The 24,603-nt window shown below is 42.4% G+C and overlaps 1 protein-coding gene and 1 long non-coding RNA gene across 2 annotated transcripts; one reads left to right on the top strand and one right to left on the bottom strand.

Annotated features, from left to right (window-relative positions):
• Nucleotides 1–581: 581 nt before the first annotated feature.
• Nucleotides 582–23,951, bottom strand: LOC139355343 (probable ATP-dependent DNA helicase HFM1). The gene is made up of 3 exons (XM_071080918.1): nt 22,110–23,951; nt 21,861–22,021; nt 582–1,013 (listed from the first exon to the last, which is right to left on the bottom strand). Exons 1-3 carry the CDS (start codon nt 22,200–22,202, stop codon nt 839–841), a joined length of 429 nt encoding a protein of 142 aa, XP_070937019.1. The 5' UTR covers nt 22,203–23,951; the 3' UTR covers nt 582–838.
• Nucleotides 974–9,437, top strand: LOC139359040 (uncharacterized). The gene is made up of 3 exons (XR_011614570.1): nt 974–1,474; nt 3,500–3,608; nt 8,886–9,437. It is a non-coding gene; the product is annotated as an uncharacterized lncRNA (long non-coding RNA).
• Nucleotides 23,952–24,603: the final 652 nt, after the last annotated feature.

Genomic DNA, 24,603 nt, shown 5'->3' with positions numbered 1-24,603 from the left:
TATTTGTATGCTCTGACCATAAACCAACTAATAGTGTTGGTGAGGAAGAGATAAAGAGAGGGGGTCTGCCTGAAAGCACAAGGAAGTATATAAAGGAGGGCAGTCTGGGATAAATTTTTTTTATGAATTATACATCTGTGGAAAGTCAAGATTTCATCTGTCAAGTTCTAATGCAAGTGAAATAATACAAATGGACATTGTACTATTTCCCCCTTTTGCAATGGATTATTTAAAGTGCTGTTAAGGATGGTTTGGGGTGTACAAACATCTACTATGTATTGAACACATACTACGTATCTACATCTAAACTAAGAAATCTCTATGCAGTGGCTTAGTAAGTTCTCACCATGTATCTATGTGGTAGGTGCCATTATGCCAATAAGATAAGAAAATATAGCCTATTGAGGAACTTTTTAATTGGGAAACCTTTTGAAAAAATTTAACTCAACAGTGAGTTTTATGAAAAGCTCCATTCTATGGTTTATCCTATATGAATAAATAAATCCAATATATTTAAAACTTATGAATAGGAAAACTTACAGTTATTATTCATTTCATGAAAAGAATAGCCAGTGATTGGACTTAAGTGGTTAGTATATATAACAGGGTTTTTTTGAGTTACATATATTTAATATACATATAATTTTCCAGTTAAACACTTGCAAAAAGTTTGGCATGTCTACAATAATGCTGTTAATTTTCTATTCATTTTGATTACTTAGGAGATTGTCTTAGTCTGTTTCCTGCTGCTATAATAGAATACCTGTGGCTGGGTAATTTGTAAAGGAAAGAGATAGTCTATTTCAGCTCGTGATTCTGGAGGCTGGGAGGTATAAGATCAGTTAACCACTTCTGGCTGGCTTCTGGTAAGGGCCTCATGCTTCATCATAATTGTTCGGGTGAGGGAGAAAGGACAAGATGGAAGAAGGTAAAGAAGGTAAACAAGATGGCTCAGTTCTGGGTTCTTCATCAGCGACTTTCCTGTGCCCGGGAAAAACACCGATTGTCTGCACCTGTGCATTGTGACGTCAAAACAAAGAAATCGAAACTTACCCAGCCACATCTATGAAGACGCCCTTACCCCCGCCCCTGTCCTGCCCACCTCAAGCCCCATCCATAAAAGGCCACTCCCGGAAGACATCGGCGTGAACTTCCTCGGCCCCTCTTCATATGCGGACCTAGGAACCTCGCCCGAGAACGCCGGAGCAACTTCCTCGGCCTCCACTGCAGGAGACTGGTGAACCTCGCCCTTTCCTCCTTCACATTGGCTAGCTAATAAGGTTTTTTTTACCTTGCCTACTTGCCTTATCTCTGGCTCCGGCTCCAGTGGTCGCATAAAACAAATCAGGTGGTGCCAAAACCCGGGAGGAGACCCCTCCTCAAGGCCCCCAGGCCAAGGAGCCTCCTCCTCTTTCCACGCCGCGGTCGGACCAGGACCTAGACATCGCTTTCCACATCTCCAAATCTCCTAGGGGTGAGTACCTCTTGCCTCCCTCTCATACTCCTTGGCCAGAAGTCCTGCGCAGGCCCAAGGCTTTCTCTTTGGTCACGAGGTGACCCACAAGGAGGTTCCCAAAGGCGGAAACATCTGCCCAAAGGACCCTCCATTCCAATCCACGGGAGACCCATCCAGGACGGAGATGTCTGCCTGGAGGTATTCTCCATTCCGGCTCCAGGAGCCTCCCCGTCTCTGGTGGCTCTAAAGGACGCTTTGGAGCCAGATAGAGTTCGGCTGCCGCCTACCGCCTACCGCGAGAGGAAGGCAATGGGAAATCCCCAATCCAAAATACCAAGAAACACCCCTTTAGGGTGTCTTCTGGCCAATCTCAAAACTTTACAATTAGAACAAGATCTTAAATGGAAGCGACTTCTTTTCCTCTCCACTGTGGCGTGGCCCCAATATAAATTAGACAATCAATCTCAGTGGCCACCTGAGGGCACTCTAGACCACAATATTCTACTCGATCTTGGCAGTTTCTGCCCACGCCTAGGCAAGTGGTCCGAAATTAAATATATACAAGGATTTTGGGACTTGCATTCTCGACCACACTTGTGTAGCCAATGTTCCTTGGCCCAAGTCATGTTGGCTAAAGGCGCGGACCAAGCAAAGTCAGAAAATGAAGAGTCATCCTTCCTGTCTGACTCGCCTGAAGACCTCAGAAATTCCTACTCTAGGCCCCCCGCGTCAGCTTCCCCCCCACTTCCACTTCTGCCGTATACTCCACCTCCCCCTCCCGCTTCTGCTCCACCTTCCCCTCCCGCTTCCGCTGTAGTTCTGCCCTCCACCTCCGTCCCGCCTACCATTGTTGAGGCTGCCCCTCCCTCCATCCCCTTGGCACTTCCACCTAGCCACCTTAGTTCACCTATATCCTCCCATACCTGCTCTAAAGATTGCCTAACGGCCCCCGCCCCTACTCCCACCCTATCCATCCCCCCTGCAGTTTTAGCGCCCTTGTGTGAGGTGGCAGGAGCAGAAGGCGTGGTTAGAGTTCATGTTCCCTTCTCACTAGCAGACCTTTCAAAAATTGAAAAACGTTTAGGAGATTTTTCTGCCAATCCTACAGTTTACACCAAAGAATTTAGGTACCTTTGCCAGGCCTACGATCTAACCTGGCATGACCTTCATGTTATTCTTACCTCTACTCTAAACCCAGAGGACCGAGAGTGCATCCTAGCGGCTGCCAGGCAGCACGCCGACCAACTGCATTTAACAGATGCTGCTATCCCAGTAGGGGAACAGGCAGTCCCATCTGTGGACCCAGAATGGGACTATCAAGTAGGCCAGCCGGGTCGCCGAAGATGAGACATAATGACTCAATGTCTTCTGGCTGGCATGCAGGCGGCTTCAAATAAAGTAATTAATTTTAACAAACTAAAAGAAATCATTCAAGGTCCAGATGAGAACCCAGCCACCTTTTTAAACAGACTAACAGAAGCTTTAATATAGTACACTCGATTACACCCATCCTCCCCAGCTGAGGCAACCATCTTAGCATCCTATTTCATCTCCCAATCAGCCCCAGATATTTGGAAAAAACTCTAAAAGGCAGAGGATGGACATCAAACTCCTATCCAAGGTCTAGTCAAGTTGGCCTTCAAGGTCTATAACTCCAGAGAAGAAGCGGCTGAGGCCCAACGACAGGCCCGTCTAAAGCAGAAAGTGCAGCTCCAAACCCAAGCTTTAGTTGCTGCCCTGCAGCCTAGTCTTAACCCAAAGCAGGAGAGTAAAGCTTGCAAGACCCCAAAGTCCTTGAAAGGGGCCTGCTATAAATGTGGAGCCCCTGGGCATTGGGCTGATAGATGTCCCCAAAATCCCCAGCCGTCTGGTCCAACGCAGCCATGCTACAAGTGTGGGACTTCTGGCCACTGGGCCAGCAAGTGTCCTAGTCCTCATCCACCAATGACTCCCTGTCCAGCATGCCATGAAGAAGGGCACTGGAAGTCAGATTGCCCCACCCTGAAAACGGACATAAGGTCTTAACGTGATGCCCCTTCTCAGGACCCTGGGAGCTCCTTCCAGCTCTTACAGCTGGATGACGACTGAAGGTGCCGGGACTTGGGGACCCCTATCACCCTCGCCGAGCCATGGGTAACTCTCCTGGTAGCGGGTAAGACAATTAATTTTTTAATAGACACCGGGGCTACCTACTCTGTTTTGCTGTCTTTCTAAGGGCCTAGCCTCCCCTCCAATATCTCTTTGTAGGAGTCGATGGCTCCCCGTCCAGCCCTCGAAAAACACCACCTCTTAATTGCTGCCTGGCCAACAACTATTTTGTGCACTCGTTCCTCATTATCCCCTCATGTCCCACTCCGCTCCTAGGCCGAGATGTCTTAAGTCAACTGAAGGCCTGTATCTCACTTCCCATCAGCCTTCCCCATCCAGCCTGTCATCTACTTTTAGTTCTAACTACCCCAAACGACTCCAACCATTCTACTAACCATTTCCCCGCATTCCCTATTCCAGTAGACCCTCAAGTGTGGGATACTTCTTTTCCCATAGTAGCAAGTCACCACCCACTAGTCCTTATAAAACTTAAAGATCCCTCTCAGTTTCCGGCTTGCCCACAATTCTCCCTTTCTCCACAACACCTACGAGGACTCAAATCTATCATTAATAGGCTGCTCAGTCAACACATCCTCATCCCCACTCTCTCCTTGTAATACCCCAATCCTACCAGTAAGAAAGTCAGACGGAACTTTCCGGTTAGTCCAAGACCGCTTCATAAATGAGGCTGTCCACCCCACTCACCCAGTAGTTCCAAATCCTTACACCCTCCTCTCATATATCCCATCTGACACGACCTATTTTACTGTTCTTGATTTAAAAGATGCATTTTTCACCATCCCCTTACACCCTAACTGCCAGTTTCTTTTTGCTTTCACCTGGGAAGACCCGGATACCCATGTCTCCACCCAACTGACATGGACAGTGCTTCCCCAAGGGTTCTGAGATAGCCCCCATTTCTTTGGGCAGGCCCTTGCAGCAGATCTAGCCTCCTGCCCCCTCACCAGCAGCAAAGTCCTCCAGTATGTAGATGATCTCCTCCTCTGTGGTCCTACTAAACAAGACTCTTTGTTAGACTCAGCCATCCTCCTTAACCACTTAGGATCCAAAGGTTACTGAGTATCAAAACACAAAGCTCAAGTCTCCCAACAATGTGTTATATATCTAGGTATTGAAATCACACCCACAACCTGCTCATTAACCACCGAGCGGTTAAAGCTCATCCAAAACCTGTCCCCACCCCAGAATGCCAAAGAGATTCAATCTTTTCTAGGGCTAGTCAGGTTCTTTAGACACTGGATCCCCAATTTCTCAATGTTAGCCAAACCCCTATATGCTGCCATCAAAGAGACCCCCGAAGGACCCCTGTCAAACCCAAAACTTGTTTGCCGGTACTTTACACATCTCAAGCGCTGCCTCCTTACACAACCAACACTTTCACTACCAGATTTCAAACGACCTTTTCACCTATACATTGATGAAAAACAAAAGGTAGCCGTAGGAGTCTTAGTCCAACCTGTAGGTCCTACTCACCACCCTATAGCTTATCTATCCAAACAACTAGATCCTACTGTACAAGGGTAGCAGCCTTGCCTTCGGGCTCTGGCTGGAGCTGCCTGTTTAACTCAAGAAGCAAAAAAACTCATTAGAGGCTGTAATCTAACAGTCTTCTCTTATTGTCTTCAAGACCTTATTGCAATAAGTCTTCAAGACCTTATTGCCCACAAAAGTATTAGCCACCTAACCCCGTCCAGGCTCCAACTTTTCCACCTCTTGTTCATAGAAGACTCTAACATTGCCCTAGGAGTCTGCTCCTCTCTAAATCCAGCAACCTTACTCCCCAACCCTCTCAAACAACCCCATACTGAACACTCCTGTCCAGAACTTTTAGAGGCCCAACCAGCTAGTCACTTACATTTACATGACCAACCCTTGGAGAGCCCACAGTTAACCCTATTTGTGGATGGCAGTTCTTTTATAAATTCTCAAGGAAACAGACAGGCAGGATACGTGGTAGTTACATCATCCACTGTCCTAGAAGCTAAGCCTTTACCACAAGGAACAACATCACAGCAGGCGGAGCTTATCGCACTAACTAGGGCTCTCCTCCTATCTAGAGGAAAAACAGTAAACTTATACACAGATTCTAAGTATGCCTTCTTAATTGCACACACCCATTCTGTCATCTGGAAAGAAAGAGGGTTCCTAACCTCCTATGGTACCCCCATAATCAACAAAAAGCAAATACTTAAACTGCTAGACACTTTATCAGCACCTTCCAAAGCAGCCATCATACACTATAAAGGTCATCAGACTCCATCTAACCCGGTGGCAGCTGGCAACAATTTTGCTGACACCACTGCCAAATCGGCTGCCAGATTCTCCACCCCTACACTTCCTTCTGTTTGTTTTCTTTCTCCCCAATATACCCCTAATTACACCCAGGAAGAGAAAACCAACTATTACAAGATTCAACAGCCAGAGTAGCCACAGACAATTGGATTTACATTAATAATAAATTAGTTATCCCTAAGACACAACTTTACACCGTCTTAAAGGACATACATAACTCCTTACACATAGGACCTAAGGCTCTACATAACCTCTTAAGCCCCCTCGTCCACTGCCCCACACTCATGAAGTACCTAACCAAAATCAGTCAACAGTGTTCTACCTGCCTTAAATCAAATCCTCAAGGCGCACTACACAACCCCCACCCGAGTCACCAACTCAGAGGACACCAGCCAGGCGAAGATTGGCAAATCGATTATACACATGTGCCAAAACATAAAAAATTCAGATATCTCCTAACCCTTATTGACACCTTTTCCGGATGGATAGAGGCTTATCCAACTACAGGAGAAACTGCTAATATAGTTGCTTCCATACTCACTGAATATATCATCCCCAGGTTTGGTCTCCCACTCACACTCCAGTCTGACAACAGCCCAGCCTTCATCTCCAAAGTTGTCCAGCAAGTGGCAGCTCTCCTACACATAACCTGGAAGCTTCACATCCCTTATAGACCCTAATCCTCAGGTAAAATAGAAAAGGCCAACGGATTAATCAAACAACAACTCACCAAACTGTCGCTTGAGACTCGACAGTCATGGGTCACTCTGTTACCCCTAGCCCTAACCCGACTACAGGCGGCCCCGAGGAGTCCAACAGGTCTTAGTCCATTCAAACTAGTTTAGGGATGGCCACTGACCTTACAACAAATACCCACTCTTCCCTCGCCACTAGCAAACTATCTCCCATACTTAACCCTCCTGAGACAACTCCTACGACAACACGCAGAGCTAGCACACCCTCCTCCTACCGACTCCTGCAATCCGCATACTGTCCTTAATCCAGGTGACCAAGTATACTTGAAAAATATCCAGGCTAAAGACCTCCAACCCAGGTGAAAGGACCCTACATTGTCCTCTTATCCACACATACAGCGGCCAAACTGTTAGGCCTTACCCACTGGGTACATATCACTCACCTAAAAAAAGCTCCTTCAGAAGATAACTCATAAACAGTCACCCAAATCACCCCCTAACCCCCCCCGCCTCTAGCTAAATAAGCTCTTTTAACATATACATGCAACTATTTACTGAATTCCTACACATCCTGTACACACATATAATTGAATTCTCCTATATAATCCCAGACTCAGATCTCCTTCCAGACCCAAGCCCCAACCAGTGGTTCTCTCGTCTCCTTACTTTGATATAACACCTCCAGTGGCAAGGGGACCTTTACAACTATAGTGAAGATGAGGTCCTACTTTGTACTTTCCTTACTATTCTGGTGCTCTACACTCATAGTCAGTAACCCTGTGTTCATATGGAGATTCTCTATAGTTGAAACTTGGTCAGATAACAACAAACAACATTCAGAACTACAAGGCACTGCAGACTGCTCACCTCAAGGCTGTCAATCTGCTCTTTCTATAAACTTCTCCCTAACGTCCACCAAAGATAGATGGGCTCAGCTGTCCCTCTGCTTCCTACATGACCAGACAGAATACAATTGTAAAAACTATTGGCAACAAACCAACCTAGGATGCCCATACAAATATTGCAAAATACACCACTCAATGCTGTATAATACAGAGAACAACAAGTTAAGCAGTTAGTATCTTTTCACTTACAATGAAAAAATCAATGGAAAACACGCTGGAAACTCCCTATATCATCTAAATATAAAGGACCCCTGGGACCCCCGATGGGCAGACGGAGTAACAGGAGGGCTTTACGGAGATAGCGTTTGGGACTCATATCCAACTGCCACCCTCTTAATAAAAAGGACACTTGTCCAACAAAAATCCCTCCCTAAAAATATACAAGTCCTACAAAATTTAACCTTAGCCATATAATCACAAGAACAGACCCTACAAGATCAACTACATTCCTCCAATAAAGACCCCTTCTCATGGTTAAAGCTTGTCCGTCAAGGGCTAAACCTAACACAGGCAGCTAACATAACAGATGTCTCCCACTGTTTCCTCTGTGCAGCCCTTGAAAGAGACCCCTTAGTGGCAGTCCCCTTACCCACTGCTTTCAAGGCTACAACTGACTCTACCGGCACCCCCCAAAAACCGTTCTTATTCCAGGTCCCACTATACCAAAACCCGGAAAATCCAATCCTTCCTTTCTGCTACTCTTCCCCAAACTCCTCCTGGTGTAATTACACGCAATAGCCTAGTAGGACCCAGACAGCTCCCGTTGGAGGTTATTTCTGGTGCAATCAAACCCTCTTCACGGTCCTTAACCATACATCCATCAGCCAATCCCTCTGCGTCCCAGTGTCCCTAGTATGTAGCTTAACCCTATATAGCAAAGCAGAAGTGGCTGAACTCACTTTACAATTTAACTCTCCTCCTAATAATCTCCAAAAACGGGCAGTCTTCCTTCCTCTAGTCATCGGAATCTCCTTGGCCTCCTCTCTAGTGGCATCAGGCCTCGGAACCGGAGCCCTGGCCCATTCCATACAGTCCACCCAATCCCTCACTCGCCAAATACAAGAAGCAATAGAGGCATCTGCTGAAAGCTTAGAATCATTACAGAGACAAATCACCTCAATAGCCCAAGTTGCAGCCCAAAACAGATGGGCATTAGATCTTCTTACTGCTGAAAAAGGAGGGACATGCCTTTTCTTACGAGAAGAGTGCTGTTGTTACATTAACGAATCAGGATTAGTTGACACTAACATCCAGACCCTCAAAAGAATCAAGACAGAGTTAAGGAACTATAATACCCCTCTCTCTCCTGGACCGTCCTTATGGTTCCTCCCAATAATACAACAGATGCTCCCATTTCTTTTACCCATTTTAATCCTATGTTTAATAATGTGCTTTGCTCCCATTCTAATCAAATTTCTAAGAGCCAAGGTCCAAGAGATCACCCGAGTCACCTTCAACCAAATGCTCCTGCATCCCTACACCCAACTGCCAACCTCGGACCCTAACTATGCCCCCTAACAGCAGGAAGCAGCCAGACAGATAATGACGCCCCTAATTCTTATAATTAATAAGAGGTTGGACTGTTCGAGTGAGGGAGAAAGGACAAGATGGAAGAAGGTAAAGAAGGTAAACAAGATGGTACAGTTCCGGGTTCTTCATCAGCGACTTTCCTGCACCCGGGAAAAACACTGATTGTCTGTGCCTGCGCATTGTGACGTCAAAACAAAGAAATCGAAACTTACCCAGCCACGCCTATGAAGATGCCCTTACCCCCGCCCCTGTCCTGCCCACCTCAAGCCCCATCCATAAAAGGCCGCTCCCGGAAGACATCGCCGTGAACTTCCTCCGCCCCTCTTCATATGCGGACCTAGGAACCTCGCCCGAGAATGCTGGAGCGACTTCCTCGGCCTCCACCGCAGGAGACCAGTGAACCTTGCCCTTTCCTCCTTCACATTGGCTAGCTAATAAAGTTTTTTTTACCTTGCCTACTTGCCTCATCTCTGGCGCCTGCTCCAGTGGTCGCATAAAACAAATCAATAATATGCCAAAGAAGCAGAAGGGGAAGCAGGCAAGTGCAAGGAGACAAAACATGAGAGGCAGCCTCACTTTACATAACCACCTGGCCTCGCAGTAACTAACCAGACCTACAGAGTTAGAACTACTCCTTTGAGAATGGCATTAATTTCTCTTAACAACCTAATCACCTTTCTTTTCCATGCTTTTACTTTCTCCTCAACATCGCCACATTGGGGACCAAGCCTCAACATGAGTTTTGGTCGGAAGAAACCACAGCATTCTGCTCCTCACTCCCCAAACTCATGTCCTTCTTACAATGCAAAATCTTCCCATCCCCCAAATCTCCCAAATCTTAACTTGTCCTGCACCAACCTAAAAGTCCAAAGCCCAAAGTCTCATCTGGGAAATTGTGAAATCAAAACAAGTTATCTATTTCCCAGATACAATGGTGGGACAGGCATAGGGTACACATTCCCATTCCAAAAGGGAGAAATAGGCAAGAAGAAAGAAAGAAGAAAGGAGTAACAGGTCCAAAGCAAGTTCAAAACCTAGCAGGTTAGCCATTAAATTTTAAAGTTGGAGAATAATCTCCCTAAACTCCACGCACACTAGGGTTGGAGGAGGAGCCCCGAAGGCCTCAGGCAGCCCTGCCCCCATGGCTTTGCTGGTGCAACCCACATGGCTGCTCTCATGGGCTGGAGTCTGATGCCTGTAACTTTCCCAGGCAGGCATTACCACCTGCCGGTGACTCTACAATTCTGGGGTCCCAAGGGTGGCCCAGCCCTTGTGGCTCTACTAAGCATTACCCTAGTAAGAGAACTCAGCAGTGGTTGCACCCCTGTGACAAATCACTACCTAGGCCCCTAGGCTTTTCAATCACCCACAGATATTTAAGTGGAGGAAGTCACACCTCCATAGTTCTTGCATTCTGCACATGGAACTGCCAAGGCTTAGTTTGTACCTTCTGTAGTTTGAGCATGAGCCACATCTGGGCCTGTTTGAATGAAGATGTAGTGCTGCCAAGGTTTACAGTTTGTACCATTTGGAGGAACAAGCTGAGCTGTACCTGAGGCAGTTAAGCCACCACTGGCTGAGGAGTCCTGCTCCTGAATGCAGAGAGCAGAGAGACCCTAGCCTACCCTACCTAGGCTCAAGGTAGCAAGCCCTTGCTGCCCTCAAGATCCTAACATTCTAAGACTGTGATGTGGGGAGCAGCCTCAAAGATCTCTAAAATGCCTTCAGGGTCGTTCTCCCATTGTCCTGATGATTAGTACCAGGTTCCCTTCTAGCCATATTAATCTCTTTAGCAAATAGTTTCTGGGTATTGCTGTGATGTACTCTATATTTTATTATTACTTTATTACGTATCTTAACTTCTCTACCAGAATGTAAACTAAGCTCCACAAGAAAAGAAACAGTGTTTTCATCCTTTACAGTAGCAAGTACAGTGCTTTTCACTTAGCAGATCACAATAAGTCATGCTGAATTAAATTGCTATTTCTTTAGTGTCAACATCTATGTATGTGAGATGAGCAGAACGTAGTGCACCAATTTCTCATTTTAATGGTGTTTAAGAACCTTTAAAGGTTTTAGCGTGATTGATTCAGATGCAGAAACACACCAGTTGTAAAGAGGACTAAAATAAAGAGACTGATTGCCCTTATTATTCAACACAGGAACAGAGTCTTAGGTTTTTTTTTAAGCTTTTTATCTAAGTTTAATTCATATGATGCCTCATAAATGTTTACCAATAATAACAATAAAAATTTCACGTGGAAGTCTCTCTTCTTTACTTCTCTTATCTCCAAGGTTTTTATGCTTAAAGAAAAAAATATTGATACAGAGTTGGCCAACATGACTGAATAGAAGTAGCTAGTGTATGCCACTCTCATGAAGAGAAATGGAACAGGTGAGTAAATACAGCACCTTCAATGGAAACATCCAAATACATGCATTGGAAACTCATCGAGGAAACAACCTGACCCATGGAGAATGGAGAAAAGCAAGGCAGGATGACTGCCCACCCAGGAGTGACATGGAGCCAGGAGAGCTTCCTCGGCCCAGGGAAGTGGTGAGTGAGTGAGCAACCCCCGGGACCCACGCTTCTCCCACGAATCTTTGCAACTATTGGGTCAGGAGTCCCTCTCACAGACCCACTCCATCAAGGCATTCAGTCTGATACACAGAGCTACATGGAATCGTGGCAGAGCAACCACTCAGGCACACACACAGCCCCAGCAGCCTTAGATACCCAGGCTTCCTAGCAAAAGCAGTTGCAACTCCAGCAAAGCAGGTTAGACCCCTATACATGTCCCTAGGAAGTGACAGTTTGCAGGCCTTGTTTCCATGGAATTTTTCAGGATAAGACCCACTGGCTTAGGAAACAAGCCAGCCACTAGTAGCAGCATTACAGCTCCCTGAGATGGAGCTCCCAAGGGCAGAGACAGGCCACCATATCTGTTATTTCACAGCCTTAGCCATTGTTGCCTTTGGGCTCTAGGGAGTCCCAGTTGACTAGGGACTGCAGTGGTCCCCTGGCACAGCCCAGAAGCTATATGGAAAAGCAGTCAAATTGCTTATTCACATGGATCCCAGATCCCATTTCTCTTCACTGGGTAGAATCTCCCGCCTGGGGTCTCTAGTTACCCCCACTGGTGTTTTCCAACCCACCGATTTCAAACTTCTCTGGGATAGAGGTCACAGAGGGTGGTGTGGGCTGCCATCTTTGCTGTTTGATAGATTTCGCCATTCTTGCCTTTGGGCTTTGGGCAGTCTGAGGCAACTGGGGGATGGAACAGACCCCAAGCATAGCACAGCTACTCTATGAAAACATAGGCAGACTGCTTTCTTAAGTGGATCCCTAATCCTGTTCTTCCCCACTGGGCAGGACCTCCCAACTGGGGTCTCCAGCCACCTCCTACAGGTGTGTTTGGACCGGCAACAGGTCCATACCTCCCTGGGACACAGCAAGCTCCCAGAAGAAGGGGCAGGCCACCATCTTTGTTGTTTTGCAGACTTCACTGTGGATAGCTTCAGGTACTGGAAAATCCAAGGTGACTAGGTACTGGAGCAGACCCCCAGCATGCTGCCGCAGTCCCACAGAAAACCGGCCAGACTGTTTGTCATGTGGGTCCCTAATCCTGTATATCCTCGCTGGGCAGGTTCTCCAGCTGGGGCTATTGAGCCAGTAGCAGTTCTGCAACTCCCTGGACAGAGCTTCTAGTGGGAGGGACGGGTTGCCACGTTTGCTCTCTCACAGCTCTCACCCTTGCTGTCTCTGGGCTCTGCAGAATCTGTGGGGAGCAGGGGCTGGTCTGAATTCCCAGGACAGAGCAATCAACTCATGGAAAAGTAGCCAGATTGTTCTCCATGCAGGTCCTGGTCCTCATTTCTCTTCACTGGGCAGGGCCTCCCAACCTGGGACTCTAGTGTACCACCACCATGCCCCTGCCTGATCACTACAATTAGAGGCATAAGCAGCCCAGCATTTCTCTGAGGAGGAAATCCCAGAGTCAAACTCCATCACTACAGTTGTAGTGGTACCACCTTAAGAGCCCTCAGGCTGGGAAAGGAACAAACGGCCTAGTCACTATGCTGGCACCTCCAATATACCACAGTCACTATATGGAGAGGAGTGCAGTCCTTCTTCTCTAGGAACCCTGCCCCCACCCCACTCCTTACCAGGCAGGGTCCTTGGCTCATAACCACAGAACAGTCACTTCATCCATGGCTGAGCATACCCACTGGTAGTGACCCAAAGTTTCCCTGAGGAGAGGCTCCCAGAGGCATCCTAAAGCCCTTCTGCCACTGCTACAGCAGCAGTTCCTTCCCTGCTGCCAGTGTTCTGGGAAGAAACAGCCTGAGGGATACACCCAAGTTTATAGCACACCACAGGCACCATATGGAACAAATACCAGCCTCTCCTCTTGGTGAGCCCTCAATCCCTTGCTCCTCAACAAGCAGAGCCCTAAGCTCATGCCAGCAGTGCAGCTATCCCACCCCACTGGCTGAACACTCCAGTAACAGCAGCTCCACACTCCACATTTCTCGGAGGCAGAGCCAACCAAAAGCCTCTCTGCCATTGCCTCTGCAGTGGTACTACCCCTGCTACCCTCAGACTAATGAAGACTCTAAGTTACTTATGCACACCTCCAATAAGTTGCAGTCAACTGAAGGAGAGGAGGCCAGTCTGTCTCCTATGGACCCCATCCACATCCTCTGCTCATCACCAGGCAGGGAACCCCTGGCTTGGGCCCATAGCATAGAACCCCCCCATCCTGGGCTGATTGCACTGAGCAATTGCTGACCTTCATCTCTCTGGGGGTGGAGCCTACAGGAAACAAGCAAAAGATACTTGGTCACAACTACTACGAAGGTCCCTTCCTCTGCTGCTTCCAAGTTGAGGAGGAAACATAAACCCTGAGATCACCCCAGAGCTGTGGTGGGCAGCCTGGGAGAGGGCCAAGCCACAATCTCCAGCCAGTACTCAAGTGGGAGAGGAGCACATACTTTCAGAGCATTGAGAGGGAGCACAGCTGCAACTGCAGAAATATAGGGGAGCCACACAACTGAGCAACAGCCTACCTACCAACTGACCACTACCCCTAAGCACCACCTACTGGATCACACCAAAGCTTCAACACCAAAAATACCTTGCTAACATACCCACTGTGAAGCCAAAGACAAGAAGTCAGCTACAAAAAAGACCATGCAAAAAGCCTTGGCCTTGTGAAAACATCTAGAAAACAGATCTATTGACTGTACTCAATCTACACAACAGTTAAAGAAACCCCCACATACAGAGTTGAGAAAGAACCAATGCAAGAACTCCAGCAACTCAAATGGTCAGAGTGTCTGTGTCCTCCAAATGACCACACTAGTTCTCCAACAAGCATTCTTAATCAGGCTGAGTTAGCTGAAATGACAGAAATAGAATTTAGAATACAGATAGGAACAAAGGTTATTGAGATTCAGGAGAATGGCAAAACTCAATCCAAGGAAACTAAGAAACACAATAAAAGGATAGAGGAGCTGACAGATGAAATAGCTCGTATAAAAAAGTACCTAACTGATCCGATAGAACTCACCCTACAAGAATTTCACAATGCAATCACAAGTAATAACGGCAGAAAAGACCAGGCTGAGGAAAGAATCTCAGAACTTGAAGACTGGCTTTCTGAAATAAGTCATACAAAAATAAAGAAAAAAGAATGAAAAGGAATTAACAAAGCTTCCAAGAAATAAGGGACTATGAAAAGAGACCAAATCTACAAATCACTGGCATCCCTCAAAGGGACAGAGAGAAAGCAAATGACCGGGAAATTTATTTCAGGATATCATCCATGAAAATTCCCCAACCTTGCTAGAGAAGCCAACAGTCAAATTTAGGAAATACAGAGAATCCCTGCAAGATTCTACACAAGAAAATAGTCCCCAAGACACATAATCATCAGACTTCCCAAGGTCAAAATGAAAGAAAGAATGTTAAAGGTAGCCAGAGGGAAAGGGCAAGCCACCTACAAAGGGAACCCTATCACGCTAACAGCAGACTACTCAGCTGAAACGCTATAAGCCGGAAGAGATTGGGGGCCTATATTCAACATTCTTAAAGAAAAAACTTCAACCAAGCATTTCAAATCCAGCCAAACTAAGCTTACTAAGCAAAGGAGAAATAAAATCCTTTTCAGATAAGCAAATGCTGAAGGAGTTCATTACCAAAAGACCCACCTTACAAGAGATCTTGAAAGAAGCACTAAATATGGAAAGGAAAAACCATTACCAGCCAATACAAAAACACACTTAAGTACACAGACTACTGTGACACTATAAAGCAACCACATAAACAAGTCAGCATAATAACCAGCTAACAACACAATTACAAGATCAAATCCACACATATCAATACTAACCTTGAATGTAAATAGGCTAAATGCCCCCATTTAAAAGACAAAGAGGCTGGGCATGGTGGCTCATGCCTGTAATCCCAGCATTTTGGGAAGCTGAAGTGGGCAGATCACTAAGGCCAGGAGTTTGAGACCAGCCTGGCCAACACAGTGAAGCCCATCTCTACTAAAAATACCAACAATTAGCTGGGCATGGTGGCACATGCCTGTAATCCCAGCTACTCAGGAGCTTGAGACATGAAAATTGCTTGAAACTGGGATGTGGAGGTTGCAGTGAGCCGAGATTGTGCCACCATACTCCAGCCAGCCTGAGTGACAGAGTGAAAATCTGTCTAAAAAAAAAAAAAAAAAAAAAAGGCAAAATGGCAAGCTGGATAAAAAAAAGCAAGACCTAATGGAGACCCATCTCACCCACAATGACACCCACAGGCTCAAAATAAAGGGATGGAGAAAAATCACCATGCAAATGGAAATAAGAAAAAAGTAGAGGTTATAACCCTAATTTCAGACAAAATAGACTTTAAACCAACAAAGATTTAAAAAGACAAAGAAGGGCATTACATAATGGTAAAGGGTTCAATCCAACAAGAAGACCTAACTGTCCTAAATATATATGCACCCAACACAGGAGCACCCAAATTCATAAAGCATGTTCTTAGAGACCTACAAAGAGACTTAGACTCCCACACAGTAACAGCTGGAAACTTCAACACTCCACTGACAGTATGAGACAGAACACTGAGGCAGAAAATTAACAAAGATATTTAGGACCTGAACTCAACATTGGACCAAATAGATCTAATAAACCTCTACAGAACTCTCCATCCCAAAACAACAGACAATATATTCTCCTTGCCACATGGCACCTACTCTAAAACTGACCACACAATCGGACATAAAATGATCCTCAGCAAATGCAAAAGAACTGAAATCATACAAAACACACTCTTGGACCACAGTGCAATAACAATAGAAGTCAAGACTAAAACAATCACTCAAAACCATGCAATTACATGGAAATTAAACCACCTGCTCCTGAATGACTTTGGGTAAATAATGAAATTAAGGCAGAAGTCAAGAGGTTCTTTGAAACTAATGAGAACAAAGATAAAAACAGAAGAATCTCTGGGACACAGCTAAGGCTGTGGTTAAGAGGGAAATACATAGCACTAAATGCCTATATCAGTTAAGTTAGATCTCAAATTAACAACTTAACATCATAACTGAAAAAAATTAGAGAAGCAAGAGCAAAGCACAAACCATTCAAAAGATCAATGAATCTAGGAGCTGGTTATTTTAAAAAATTAGTAAGATAATCTGCTAGTAGACTAATAAAGAAAAAAGGGAGACAATTCAAATAAACACAATTAGAAATGACAAAGGGGATGTAACCACTGACCTGACAGAAACAAAAATAAGCATCAGAGGCCAGGCGCAGTGGCTCACACCTGTAATCCCAGCACTTTGGGAGGCCAAGGCGGGCAGATCACGAGGTCAGGAGATTGAGATCACCCTGGTTAACACAGTGAACCCCTGTCTCTACTAAAAATACAGAAAATTAGCTGGGTGTGTGCAGGTGCCTATAGTCCCAGCTACTCAGGAAGCTGAGGCAGGAGAATGGCATGAATTTGGGAGGCGGAGATTGCAGTGAGCTGAAATTGCCACTGCACTCCAGCCTGGGCAACAGAGTGAGACTCCATCTCAAAAAAATAAAAAAATAAAAAAGTAAGCATCAGAAACTACTATGAACATCTCTATGCACACAAACTAGAAAACCTTGAAGAGATGGATAAATTCCTGGACACATACGCCCTCTCAAGACTGAATGAGGAAGAAATTGATTCCCTGAGCAGACCAGTAATGAACTCCAAAATTGAGTCAATAATAAAAAGCCTGCCAAGCAGCCGGGCACAGTGGCTCATGCCTATAATCCAGATACTTTGGGAGGCCGAGGCAGGCAGATCACAAGGTCAAGAGATTGAGACCATCCTGGCCAACATGGTGAAACCGCGTCTCTACTAAAAATACAAGAATTAGCTGGGCGTGGTGGCGCGCACCTGTAGTGAGCTGAGACCGCGCCACTGCACTCCAGCCTGGGCAACAAGAGCAAGACTCTGTCTCAAAAAAAAAAAAAAAAGAAAAAAGAAAAAAAGAAAAAAAAGCCTACCATCCAAAAAACAAAAAAAAAACCAGGACCACACAGACAAATTCTACCAGATGTACAAAGAAGAGCAGATATCATTCCTACTGAAACTATTCCAAAAAATCAAGGAAGAGGGACTCCCCATCAACTCATTTTATGAGGCCCATATCATCCTGATTCCAAAACCTGGAAGAGACAACAAAAAAGGAAACTTCAGGCCAATATCTTTGATGAACATTGATGCAAAAACCCTCAACAAAATACTTGCAAGCCAAATCCAGCAGCACATCAAAAAGTTAATACACTATGATCAAGTAGGCTTCCTCCCTGGATGGAAGGCTGGTTCAATATATGCAAATCAATAAATGTGATTCATCACATAAACAGAACTAAGGACAAAAACCACATAATTTTCTAAATAGATGAAGAAAAGGCTCTTGATAAAATTCAACATTCATTCATGTTTAAAAAAAAAAAACTCTCAATAAACTAGGTACTGAAGGAATATACCTCAAAATAATAAGAGCCATCTGTGACAGACCCACAGCCAACATCAATGAATGGGGAAAAGCTGGAAATGTTCCCTTTGAAAACCCGTACAAGATGAGGATGCCCTCTCTCACTACTCCTGTTCAACATAGTATTGGAAGTCCTGGTCAGAGCAATCAGGCAGGAGAAAGAAATAAAGGGCATCCAAGTAGGAAGAGAGAAAGACAAACTATCCTTGTTTGCAGATGACCTGATCCTATATCTAGAAAACCCCATAGTCTTGGCCCAAAAGCCCCTTCAGCTGATAAACAACTTCAGCAAAGTTTCAGGATACAAAATCAATCTACACAAATAACTAGCATTTTTATACACCAACAACAGCCAAGCCAAGGGCCAAATCAGGAACACAATCCCATTCACAATTGCTACAAAAAGAATAAAATACCTAGGAATACAGCTAACCAAGTAGGTTGAAGAGATCTACAAAAAGAATTACAAAACACTACTCACAGAAATCACAAATGACACAAATAAATGGGAAAACATTCCATCCTCATGGATAAGAATAATGAACATCATTAAAATGGCCATACTGCCCAAAGCAATTTATACATTAAATGCTACTCCTATCAAACTATGAATGACATTCTTCACAGAACTAGAAAAACTATTTTAAAATTCATACGGAACCAAAAAAGAGCCCAAATAGCCAAGGCAATCCTAAGCAAAAAGAACAAAGCTGGAAGTCTCACATTACCCAACTTCAAACTGTACTCAGGGCAACAACAACCAAAACAGCATGGTATTGGTACAAAAACAGACACATAGACCAATGGAACAGAACACAGAGCCCAGAAATAAGGCTGCACACCTACAACCATCTGATCTTTGACAAAGCTGTCAAAAACAAACAATGGGGAAAGGACTCCCTTCCTATTCAATAAGTGGTGCTAGGATAACTGGTAAGCTGTATGCGGAAGACTGAACTGGACCCTTTTCATACACCATATACAAAAACCAATTCAAGATGGATTAAAGACTTAAATGTAAAATGCAAAAATATAAAAACCCTGGAACACAACCTAGGCAATACCATTTGGAATATAGGAATGGGCAAAGGTTTCATGACAATGATGCCAAAAGCAATGTCAACAAAAGGAAAAACTGACAAATGGGATCTAATTAAACTTAAGAACTTCTGCACAGCAAAAGAAATTATCAACAGAGTAAAGAAATAACCTACAGAATGGGAAAAATTGCAAACTATGCATCTGTACAAAGGTCTAATATCCAGCATCTTAAGGAACTTAGATTTACAAAGAAAAAAAAAAAAACCTCATTAAAATGTGGGCAAAGGACATGAACAAACATGTTTCAAAAGGAGACGTATATGAGGCCAACAAGCATATATATATTAAAAAGCTCAATATCACTGATCATTAGAGAAATGGCAATCAAAACTACAATGAGATATCATCTCACACCAGTCAGAATGGCTGTTATTAAAAAGTTAAAACATAATAGATGCCGCAAGGTTGCAGAGAAAAGGGAACACACACACTGTTAGTGGGAGTGTAAATTAGTTCAAATATTGTGGAAAGCAGTGTGGTGATTCCTCAAAGAGCTAAAAACAGAACCACCATTTGACTCAGCAACCCCATCATAGGGTATATAGCCAAAGGAATAAAAATCATTCTACCATAAAGACACATGCACACTTATGGTCATCACAGCACTATTCACAATAACAAAGACATGGAATCCACCTAAATGCTCATCAATGGTAGACTGGATAAAGAAAATGTTTTACATATACGGCCATAATAAAGAATAAGATCATGTCTTTTGCAGGAACATGGATGGAGCTGGAAGCCTTAGTAAACTAACAAAGGAACAGAAAACCAAATATAGCATGTTCTCACTTATAAGTAGAGGCTAAATGATGAGAACTCATGGACACAAAGAAGGGATCAACAGACACTGGGGCCTACCTGAGGGTGGACAGTGGAAGGAGGGAGAGGATCAGGAAAAATAACTATTGGGTACTAGGCCTAGTACCTGGGTCATGAAATAATCTGTACAACAAATCCCCATGATACGAGTTTATCTATGTAACACTCCTGCACAGATAACACTGAATCTAAAATAAGTTTTTTAAAAAAGAAAAAAATATTTTCTAAAAATTCTTAAGTGGGCTTCAACTTCTCATGGTACCTATTAAAATTTTGATAATAAACATTGCTTAGGGTACCTATATAATACTTATCAATAAATGAATTTGAAATGTAATTCATTGGAAAAAATATAAAATCTTTTTACTACAGTAAAAGTCAACATAACAAAGTTTTAGAATTCACGACATTGAAAAACAAGCTAAATGAAAACAACAATCTATACTGATTAATATTTCATTTACTGTTGCTCAAAGTTAGACAACAGTAGGTTCAAATAGCCTTGGATTCTTAAAAATCTTTAGTAAAACAAAATACATGGGAATAATATTAGTGATTAATCCATACAGTAAGCAGATTCATTAAGTTAGCATTATTTTGCTTTCATAGAATATTTTTCTTCTTAAGAAAACATAAAAATAAAATTTTACATTGGTTCTTGTCAAAATCCAATTAATAACCAAATAATTATTTCTAAGTGCAACTTATTTCTAAGTGCAATAAGCCCTTAACTGAAGGGCTTACTGAAACAAAGCCACTGTAAAAGAGCTTTTCAAGAATTTACAATATAATAGGAAAATAAATCGGTCCATATATTTTGTTGCAAAAGGTGAACAAAGCTAATCAAATTCAGGAGAAAAAACTCTGAATAATTATGAACTACCTTTTAAAAATAAAAAGCGTGCTTTGTGATTAGGTGTCTTTATTCTTTCTCTTATTAATATAAAAAGTATTTGTTTGTTTTAGAAAATACCATCAAATATTCCCAATAAAGACTTCATTTCATCAGCTTCATCATCAGGATGATACATATTGGGAGAAAGAAGAAAAAGTAAAAATAACTATTTTTTAACAATTTATTTTAAAATACACAATAAATAATACAATAAAATAAATGAAGATTTCTGTGAAGTAATGTATCAAATAAACTTCAGTATGCATAACTCTGTAGGAAGTCTGTTGGGGGAAATTAGACTTCATAAACTGCAAATGGTAGGAACTGTAAAGTTATTTCTTTAAACATATTGAAAAGTTATGTCATTTAATAAATATGTGAACAGCCTGGTCCAAGGGAAGTGGTGTTTACAACTAATTGATCACAACTAGTTACAAATTTCTTTGTTTCTTCTGCACTCCCACTGCTTCACTTGACTAGTCTTAAACAAATAAAAACAAAACACTGTGAACAGGTCTCAAATCTTTTGACTCTTCAAGGAGACAGAAACTGCAACACAGTTTCCTTTTCTAAAATGGCCAGCAGTGGGGCAACCAATGAGATTTAATCTGACATTTTCATTGAACCTGTTGATTGTGAAATAACTGGTTAACTAAAATACAACTTCAAGTTTTGAAAAATTAGCTGATCTCATCTAGATTTCAATGACTTTACACTTTACAAAATTAACATACTGTATTCAAATCAGTAGAAGTAAGTTTATCAAGTCAATATAATGTTTGAATAAACAGCATTAAATATATGGGTTTTTAAGAACTGAGGTATATGATGTTTGAAACATCTTAAGGAGCTTAGCTCACTGAGGCTTGAAAATTTTAACGTCTTTAATAAATAAAATATTCAGGCTCTAATCTTTAAAATGAACCAAGGAAAAAGGAATGCCGAATTTCTTTGTAAAAAGTTTTTTATTGACACAATCTTAAAGTGTCTTTAAAGAGTTCTTACCTGAAATCAACTTCCTTTTTACATTCACTGTTTCTAATTAAAAAAATCCACCTTTTTATAATTTGAAGAATTTGTTTTTTTTTTTTTTTTTCAGAGCAAGTAAAGCATAGCTTCTCAATCTCTGGTGACAGATTTTGTAGTTTTCTTTCTTGAAAATGGTCCTACATTTGAGATAAAAAATAACAATCATTGAAAGTTTAAGCACTTGGGCAAAATTTAAAAGAAAAACAAAGAAGTGCTTCTTCTTACTAGAACTGCATTTCCGGCTTGTTGAGGTAATTTTGTCATGGAGGATGCACTGAACCTGGGCGTAGCAGAATTTGATAAAGAAGTATCTGACATCTCATGTGATGAAACAAAATTAAAAATTAAAATTAATTATTTGTAAAATATGTCAAGAAAAACAAACCATTCTAATTTGGATCATAATGATTTTTGGGGAATATGATCAAAGTTTATCACATTTATCACAAAATACTAATGGAGAACTTGGTATATTTTCTTTCCTTTAGATCAAACCGTAATTTATATATCCCAAATTAGGAAAAAATACTATTTTTAAGGGACTATAGAAATAATTATTCAACAATTTTCTTTAAAATTGAGTCTAATGCTTAATTGTCTATTACATAGAACCCTATAAACATTTTCTAAATTCCACTTGCTTAACTTTTAATCTCCTTTCTCTATTCTGGTCTCACTGTAGACATCTCCAGTTATCTTCTTAGATATAACTGTATGCAAGAATTTACTCTGAACCTTCTGTATTAACTCGTTCACTAAAACACATTTATTCTTCATTACCCTATGCCAGATATTATACTAGAAGCTGAGTATGAAGTAATAAAATGTCAGGGAGTCACCATGAAGCAGACAATGAATAAAAGCAAATATATACATAATTATAGATCCTATAATTATAAAAAGAAAATGAACTGGGCAACAGCATAAGAAATAATGGTGTGGAGCCATAAACCCATTTTTAAAAGATGATCATCAATGCCTCTCTGATGAGGTAACCATTTAAGTTGACACCTGAAGGATAAAATGTAACAGCCATGTAAGGAGCAATGAGCAGTGTGGGTGGGGACAGGGAAGAACCACATATACTGATAGGATTGGATCATTTTGTCTCTGACTAATAAATATATATACATGGCAAGGAATAAAAAAGTAAAAAGTGTATAAAAGAAAAAGCAGGCCAAGCACAGTGGCTCACACCTGTAATCCCAGCATTTTGGGAGGTTGAGGTGCAAGTCCAGGAGTTTGAGACCAGCTTAGTAAACATAGCAAGACCTCCGTCTCTAGAAAAAAATATATTTTTTTAATTAGTCAGGCATAGTGGTGTGTATGTACCTGTAGTCCCAGCTACTTGAGAGGCTGAGGTGGGAGGATCTTCAGCCCAAGAGGTTGAGGCTGCAGTGAGCCATAATTATGCCACTGTACTCTAACTTAAAAAAATAAAAAAGCAAATCTCCTTTCCATCCCAAATCCTCAGGTCCCACAGGCCTTTTCCCCAGCAGCAACTTCTACACCAGGTTCTCAGAGGCTTCTTGTTAGAATCCATTTTTAAACCCACACATCTTCTGTTGGTCACTTCTAAACTCTTCCAAAATTAATTGTTGTTTTTTAAAGGTGTGGTGCACAAAACTGTTCATGTGCCTTGTTACCTTCCTTCTTATGATTTATTTACTTTTTGCTTCTCTACACCTACAACTTTGTCTCACTTGGATGCTTATATCTGTTTATTCTATGTGACTCAGAGTTATAACCAATGAAACAAAGTGATAAAAAGACATATTTTAAGCAAATGTTTTGAAAAGCTATTCAATGATCTAAGAATCCTAACATGGAACAAGGGTGGATGAGCTCCTGGTCACTGGAACTGTCTTGGTAGAGGTGGCACGACTACTTGCCAGTGATGTTGAATGTGATTCAAGGATCCAGTGAGAGGGAGACTAAACAATACTTAAGACCCCCACTTAGCTCTGGAATTCTATGAAAACTATGAGTCTATGATGCTGATGCTAATGATCAGTAATGGCTAAATAACAGCAAAAATTCCAAGGGATACCACAAACTTAGTATTTTTTTAAAGCAGAGAAATAAATAATCCTTAAGTAGAAAATCAGACCCTGAATAAAAAGCTGTTGGTATTTCTTCTGTTTTGAAAATTTTGGCTTTGGCCATAATTTCTCTCCCTTGACTTCTAATCAAGTCCAGTATTTCCCAATGCATTTTGCATTTTTTGTAAAGATACTTCAAATTGAACATTTATAAAATTATGTTTTCCATTCTAAATCTCTTGTTTCCTATATCCTTAAATAACACCTACCTAGGTGCCATTATTCTTCCCTCTTCCTCAACTATCACATCCTATCAATTGCCACATTGAATCTGCTCTATTTCTGAAATGTTTTAAAAATCCAACCCTACCTCTCTGTTCCTATCATTTCTGCCCTAGTTTAGGCCTCATTATAGTCTGTCTTTCTCATTGGCCACCATGCCTCTGGCAGTCCCACTCCCTATGATTCACTCTGCATACTGCTGCTAGGATGATTTTTTAAATCAAATTGTTTTTCCTGTGCTTAAATATTTTGGATGGTTCCTCACTGCCTACCATACAGGTAAAAACTAGAGGGCCCTAGGACACATCTGGCCTACAGATATTATTATTTGGAGGAGGGTGCCACAGAGTACATCACATTTTTTTGAATCAGTTGTCAAAATTTAAAAATAATAA

The sequence above is a fragment of the Macaca nemestrina genome, chromosome 1, assembly GCF_043159975.1.
Source record: "Macaca nemestrina isolate mMacNem1 chromosome 1, mMacNem.hap1, whole genome shotgun sequence".
Taxonomy (NCBI): Eukaryota; Metazoa; Chordata; class Mammalia; order Primates; family Cercopithecidae; genus Macaca; species Macaca nemestrina.
This window is presented reverse-complemented; position numbering and strand designations above follow the sequence as displayed.